Source organism: Brachyistius frenatus, unplaced genomic scaffold (assembly GCF_029030835.1).
Source record: "Brachyistius frenatus isolate BFR_SWC_R1_liver_20210118 unplaced genomic scaffold, ASM2903083v1 Contig_2, whole genome shotgun sequence".
Classification (NCBI taxonomy): Eukaryota; Metazoa; Chordata; class Actinopteri; family Embiotocidae; genus Brachyistius; species Brachyistius frenatus.
The window spans coordinates 5,405,171-5,412,667 of NW_027210601.1; the positions used below are offsets into that span (position 1 = coordinate 5,405,171).

The following is a 7,497-nucleotide window of genomic DNA, read 5'->3' on the forward strand; positions in this document are numbered from 1 at the left end:
GAGGGAGGAGGCCGCGCCGCATTCCGACGTGCGCTTCAGCGCACGTTGGAACGCGTCTGAGGAATGACTGGCATTGGCCTTCATGAATAAGAGTTTCCTGTGGAGAAAAGATGACCAATAACTACACCGTGAGCCTCGCCGGATGAGTTTTTAAATTGCATCCCCTCAGCTTGAATCCAGCTTGAGAGTAAATGAAAACAAGTAGGCCTATTAGCTGTCTCACTATGTGGCAAATACTGAGGCGACGTGTTTACTCGACTTTCGCAATAGGGTAGTGGTGAAAAGAAGTATTCAGATCCATTACTGAAGTAAAAGTACTAATACAGCAATGTAAAAATACTCCATTACAAGTAGAAGTTCTGCATGAAAAAAAATCCCACTGAAGTATTTGCAGGAAAATGTACTGTACTGGTTTCGTCCCTCTGACTGATATATTAATAAATATATGGTATCCAGCTCTCAAATTTGTGACAATTATCCCTCCAGTGTCTCCCACCTTTCTCAATCAGTGTCCATATCACTTCTGCAGCAATTAGTAACACTAATAGTGCTAGCACTCTCAATAAGGGCTAATACTCATACTTTTAATAGATCAAATGCAACAAAATAAAGAATATTGATAATAGCAATTAGAAAAAGGCAATCTAAATTTGATTAAATATACCCCAGTGAGATACTCTCACAGTGTTGCTGAGGCTTTGTTATAGGTGGTTGATACTTTGGTCTATGAGCATAGCATGCATTGTGTTAGTTAGTGAGATGTTTGGCAGATATTGAGTCAGTTGACTCTTGCAGTGTTATTCTGCGTTAATTTGGCAATTTTGGTGTATTGTAAAACAGCGCAACATTATGGTAAACAGGTCTAAACTAACCAGGTTGCATAAATACTTATGCATGCTTAAGTTTACACTTACATTTAATTCGGCTTAAAAAAAAATAAATTCTTATTAAAAGTAGGGTAATACAAGTCTTCATAAAATGAATGATTAAACCATTTTTTTTTTCACCATCGAGTGCCCCAGCTGAGTGTTTTAAGTGCCAGTGCTTTTGATTTTCCAGAAACACTGTGAATGTGCTGTAAAGATGTTCAGTACGACATCTTGACTTGTCACAGGCGTATTGATGATGCCAGGCCTTACAGTCTTTACCAGGGATGGTAATTCTCCAAGAAAAAAGAAACAAAGTAAAGACTTTCTGACATTATTTGGTATTTATTATTGCATTTAGAACATTGTTTCATTGTTTTCTTCTTTGTTGAAGGAAAAAAAAAAATGCCTGAGTGTAATTGAAGATGTTCTGTCTATTTTAGATTAGGCTCAGTTGGTTTTAATAAAATTTAAGCTTTTCTTCAATGTAAAGATTTATTGCACGTAAAAAAAAACGTTTAAGGCTTACAGAGCTGCGCATAAATAAATTAAATAACGTGTTGAATCTACATTCAGACCAAAACTGGAACCATGTGAAAGGGCTCCATTGTGTTTTGGACCATTTGGGACACAATTTAGCAGTAGCTTGTTTACATACTGTTCATCTGCTGCTCTTCTGTGTTGCAAGTGAGACCAAATAAAAACCTGTAGATGTGATGATTACATTATTGTGTTGTCACTCATTTAAATCAACAAAATCCTGCCTGGTCTGTATTTGGTGAAATTATCCAGTATTATGTATAAACACTACTGTTATTTGTCTTTGAGGGAGGTGTTATAACAGGCAGATCCTTTCATGTCCATGAGAGGGGGGAGTAACAGGAAGAACTGTGGATGCCTGGGACCAAAAAAAAAAAAAGTTATGAAGTCTGACCTTCTCCCTCTTGTTTGATGCCATTCAAAAAGATCATGTGTGTACAGATGTGCCTTTAATGTGTGAGTGTCAGCGTTGTGTGTTCACCCAGCTGAGTGTGTAGGAGCTGTGTGCGTTTGCTACTGTCTGTTTTAGGACACTGTGACCTTCTCCTGCAGAGCTGTGAACCAGCTTGAGTCCGGGAGCTTGAAGACCCCGAAGGACACTGAACCAATAGCGGAGCACTTCCTCATCGCCACCGTCCACCTCAAACCCTGCCCACTGCAGGTGCACTGTGGCAACCAGATGATGGACACTCTGTAGAATACCTGTCTCAATCCAATTCTGAAAAACTCGCCACTCAGCACTTAGCAGGTCAGCATACAGGAAATGAACCTACAGAGAATAAAGAATACAGAAAAGAAAATAGAAATTTAACAGTGTCACTTGATCCTGTTTTTATTGTAAGAGATTATTGGAATTTACAAGACTGGTAGAAATTCTGTTCATATGAAGTACAATTGATAATATTGTCTGTATCGTGAACGATAACTTATCAGGATTTGTTCATGCTGTGCACCCGGGCTGTTTTCCATAGCAGACTTGCTCTAATCAGCATAGCCAAATATTTTAAAATCAAATTATAGTCATTATTAAATAATTCTACATGGATGTCTGGAGGCACTTCTTATTCTGTCAACCTACACATTCTCAAACCGCAGGTATGCAGTTCCCTCTTGTGGCGGCAGGATGTAACTGAGCCATTGTGCGATTCACTCGAAGCGTTGCCATGGCAGCCAGGGATGGCGCAGAGCCCTGTTTCTATGGGAACGTCCAAGTAAAAGAGCTTTTTGGGTATGTTGGGGTGAAAAGACTCTAAGGTATGCTTGTTTGGCACTGTTTCTCTATGTTTCTGTATGTGTGTGTGTGTGTGTGTGTGTGTGTGTGTGTGTGTGTGTGTGTGTGTGTGTGTGTGTGTGTGTGTGTGTGTGTGTGTGTGTGTGTGTGTGTGTGTGTGTGTGTGTGTGTGTGTGTGTCTTACAGTGTGATGTCCCAGAGCTGCCATGATATCTGCTAGTGTTTGAGAAACACTACCAAGGTTGCCTCTTGTCTTGTGCTTGCGCTTCTTTAGAGCCCGCCACTCCAGCCACATCTTGTGGTGGCTGACCACGCCTCCGTCACCATGGTTACTAGCCAAACTGTTGCCAAGGTGACCACCAGATGCATTGGAGTTGCTGGGATCAAAACTGTGGACTTCACATCCCAGCCCCAACACAGTCTTCACGAATCCTGCATCTCCCCCATCCATACTGGAGAGACAAAGACAAACACAAAAAGACTCAGACAGAGACGCAGGGGGAGCACAGAGGTGGTTTGAAGATTATTGCATGCATGATTAAATATGCATTGCATTGTTTATTCCAACTCTGCCACTGATATGAATGCGCAACAGCACATGCACTGTCATGGGCGCATGGTACAGACAAATGGGCACACCTGAAAGAATATGCAACACAAGATGTGCCTGCAGCTGGAAGGAGCCAGTCGTCAGCACACAGCAGCCACTGGGCTGGAGCTGCAGGCCGCCGTGTCGCCTGACCCTGTCCAGGAGATAAAACCACAGAGCAGTTCATCTGGGGATGGACAAGAGAGGAGAGACACATGAGGCGGGCTGGGCAGGTCTGAGAACTCTGACTCCGAATTAGCATTCGAATAAGAAGAGAGGAAGTGAGAAAAAAGAAAGAAAAAGTTGTTTGAAGGCGTGTCATGTGAAATTCGTGAGAACATTTCCGACGGACGCTTCTCAGAGTACCTTTAAATAAACGACATTATTTTCCGGTCAAATAAAATGTTTTAATGTGTCATTTATTTTATGGTAACTGTTTAGCAATAGTAAATATGACTCACTTTAATTTTATGTCAAGTGCTGAATAATTAATGAATTTTCAACACAATCAGCACAATATACCAAGAAGTTTAATTCTCCCCTGCACTTGTGTTGCATGAGTCTTAACTCTTGTTCGGGAGTTTCCAGTCTGGAACTGAACATCCTTATTGGCTCCAGATTTCAGCAGAACTCTGCTGCCAGTATATCGACAGCACCTGACTGATCATATTACCGCTATGTTCCCCCTCCTCCCTCCACACGCACACACACACACACACACACACACACACTAGTCTGCAGAGTTAGAAGTGAAGTAGTTGGAAAAAGTGAAGTTTTTTTTTATTGATATATGTTCAGGCTTGGCAAGATCTAACTCTTGGTTACAGAAATGTTAAGTCCCATCTGGGCCGGAGTGTAGCAGTGGTTCATTGGTCGGGAGCTAAGGATCTGAGGGGTCACAAGATATGATTACATTAACAGAACTGCCGAACTGCTTTTTTTCTGTCCAATTTTTCTTCAATAATAATATATAATGTTAGTTTTCCAGCATGTAAAAACTATTCAAATAATAAGTCTGAAAAGGGAACTCGTGCTTAAATTGTTAATAGCTCCTTGTTTAAAGCCAGAGTTATCAAGTTATTTTATAATCTTGTTTAATCTCAGAGTTAACTATACTACTCTGTATGATATTGTAAGAATATAAAGGTTGAGAGTTACACATTGCCATGAACAGTTATTTGCAAATAATAAGCTGTAATATTTATGATATTAGAGATTGTATAAAATGCATTCTCAGATTTTAACTTCCAAGATTCAATGGGATCAATTTATTTTGCTTTAACTCCTTGGAGGCAAGATATCTTTATTTGATACACTTCTGTGTTTTAGGTGATGCTCTGTGCAGCCTACCTGTGGCCTTTCGATATACGTGACGACGCGATTGAGCTCTGCTGTGAAGGACGGCTTGCCTGCCGCCCACGGCTGCAACTTCAATGCCCTGGGTCGCACCTAGGAACAGACATGCATGTATCAATATGCAAGGAATACTAACAGATGCATAGGAATTTGTGAGGCGGCTGAATAATGACTAGGAATGACAGTAATGTGTGTGAGTGCCCCAGGTAGCAGTGCTGAGGAGGCGGGTCAAAGGCGCTGACCTCAGTCTTGCTGGTAACATATATTTGCCTGAGGCATCGGTACATGCAAACACACACTCACAATCCCCCCCCCCCCCAATTCAGAATGAACCCCAGTGGTCACCATGGCAACCTCTGTGGGGAAGGGGGGGAGAGGGGGTTGATGATTCACTAGAATGAGTCAGAGAGTTTAGCCTTGGGCAGATAGAGACAGTGAAAGAAAAGGGGATGGAGAAAGACAGCAGGCGTGAGGAGTGAGGGGTAAAGAGGGAGGGGACAGATGCACCTACACAAACACAGATGGACATGGAGGCACCCAACAACTGAAGGGCAAAAGAGAGAACAGCTGTCATCTCTCTCTCTGATCTGGGGTCAGCGCTGTGCCTCACCTGTTCCATCATGTCTGTAACAATTCACAGGGCTGTGCACACAAAGCATGGTGAATAAACTGGATGTGGACACCACTGCAGGAAGGTATCTTTTTCTTTTTTTTAAATTTTATCAGCATTATATGCTGAACACACAAGTGGCATTATCATTTATCTGTCTCGTATCTCATTCAATTAAATGCATTTTAAACTGTGGTAAATGTGCCTTATGAGGTACGAAATGAGACATAAAATGATCAATAATAACATGCAGCCTAATAAACATTTATCCCCAAGTCTACAAAAGTGAATAAATATCCAAACATATGTGATAAGAATTCAGAAGCACTTTTTTTTTTTTTTTTTTTTAACTTGTGCTACTTTACAAACCTGGCGCGAGTGCATCTCGTTTTCATCCTCATACGCTCGTGCCCCCTCGTCCACCTCCACCTCCTCCTCCACCACGGGTCGCATGGACTGGGCCCCCCATTGGCGCGGGATCCTCCCCGGTTCGATGCTAATAACGGAAAAGGCGACAGCTCCGTCCCGCTGCTCCACCCCGACCCACGCCCGCGCGGCTCCAGGAAGCCGTGACCCGACGACGAGGAGTTGGAGCGCGAGGAGACAAGGTGGGATCAAAAGCAGCAGCACTCCCGCACGGAGGGAGAGGAGACCACCACCACCACCACCGCGGCCCCACCACCGCGCAAAGGTCCGCATTCCTCCTCCTCCGTGGCGACACCGGGGAACATGTCCCGCGCGGTGCCCTGTGATTCTACTTTTTTTTTTCCCCCTTCTCTGGAGGGCAGTGAGGAAAGTCCCAGCTGAGAACTCCCTTCCTCCTCCTCCTCGTCGTCGTTTACCCCTGAAGGGGAAAGTTGTGACGAAGCGCATTCCTCGGTCGGCGGTGGCCTTATTGACACAGTGACTGCTGTTTTATTTAACCCAGAAATAACTCGTACAGTTCACACAAATGTTTCCGTTTTATACTGAGCAAACAGGCCAAAAAAAAAGAAATGTAATGCTTTTAAGTCTTATTAAACAAATAGATGAACTTTTATAAAGCTGCCATGTTAATATAAAGATTTAAGGTAGTTTTATTATTAACAATGACTGGCTGCTACTCTTCCACAAAACTAGTTTGAGTTGTGATTGTAATACTTTAACTATTTATTTAATTGTTTGTCTTAATTGTTATTTTAACGTTGTTTTTTTTATTATTATTATTTGTATTTAAGCACTTACCATGCAATGAATGGTGCTCTGCCCAAAGAAACCTGCCGTCTTGCAAATACGGTTCAGCCCTTTTGATAAAGCAAAAGCAGAGTGCAGTCAAAGCTCGTGGCCTGTAATTTAACTCTAGTTGGTCCAACCAGGCTCCGGTACTTTAACCACTTTCATTTTAAATTTTAGGCTACTTATACTCTACTACATATCAGACAGAGCTACTGTAAATTGCTCCACTACATTTATCTGTAACCTGGGAGATTAACATTTCTCTCTGACCCTACTAGTTTATTATACATGGTTATATTGCACAGCCCATCACTGTATAAAGTTGTTCAAACAATCTCTTTCTTGACTACTCACATTAATATGTATCATACTGCCAGAGAACTCCTGCATAATGAATACTTCTATTTTTAATGGTGTTAGTTTCATATATTTTTTTGCTATTTCATATAGGATTTTTCAGAATTTGTGGTATCCCTACTCTGGAAAAACTTTAACTTCCCCCCCCATTTTGTGTGTATAAAAGGAATTGAAATACATTTGTTACAAACAAATACAAAAACACACTATTATGTCGCCTACTTCTAAATAAATGTATTTTTCCACTCCTTACGTGGAGACTGGTTGTAAAAACAGATAAGGAATAATAATATGATAAAACAGTTGCAGAAGTTAGAATTGTTGACGAATACCGTGCATTAATAAACACGTATGTCCTCAAATATGTCAAATGTTTAACTGGAGGACTTTTACTTCATAAAAACTTTATACTTCTATATTGAGAAATGTTACGGATGATGACAGATTAGTGTTCGTAAAACTTAGAGGTTAACGTCGGCCGTCATTTTCTTTAAATCAAACAGAAAGTAAACATTTGGTAGTAAATGATGTGCCACCGTTTTATATAGATGCATGAAGAGCGCTGATGCTCCGCACCCTCCCCCCCCCCTCTCTGTCTATCATGTAGTGTTGTTGACAGGACGTGTCCCCTTCCGCCATACAGTGGAATGTCACAGCAAACACATTTCCTCCGGCCATGTCTGAGTCTATTTAGTCAGCCTATTGACAAACTGTACACAATATGCAGCCAGTA

General features: G+C 41.6%; 1 protein-coding gene across 1 annotated transcript; it reads right to left on the bottom strand.

The window, feature by feature from the left end:
• Window positions 1-1,269: 1,269 nt before the first annotated feature.
• LOC138619100 (probable methyltransferase-like protein 24) lies at window positions 1,270-5,945 on the bottom strand. The gene is made up of 5 exons (XM_069695334.1): window positions 5,562-5,945; window positions 4,577-4,675; window positions 3,277-3,413; window positions 2,822-3,089; window positions 1,270-2,175 (listed from the first exon to the last, which is right to left on the bottom strand). The coding sequence occupies exons 1-5, from the start codon at window positions 5,889-5,891 to the stop codon at window positions 1,870-1,872; spliced, it is 1,140 nt and encodes a 379-aa protein (XP_069551435.1). The 5' UTR covers window positions 5,892-5,945; the 3' UTR covers window positions 1,270-1,869.
• Between the last annotated feature and the right edge of the window lie 1,552 nt (window positions 5,946-7,497).

What these genes read in the sequence shown, in the direction of transcription:
- LOC138619100 (XM_069695334.1), bottom strand. Translation starts at nt 5,891, where the DNA reads ATGCGGACCTTTGCGCGGTGGTGGGGCCGCGGTGGTGGTGGTGGTGGT. An exon ending in ACGAGATGCACTCGCGCCAG is followed by an intron (nt 4,676 to 5,561) that starts GTTTGTAAAGTA and finishes GTCTGTTCCTAG; the next exon opens with GTGCGACCCAGGGCATTGAA. An exon ending in CAGCTCTGGGACATCACACT is followed by an intron (nt 2,176 to 2,821) that starts GTAAGACACACA and finishes TATTCTCTGTAG; the next exon opens with GTTCATTTCCTGTATGCTGA.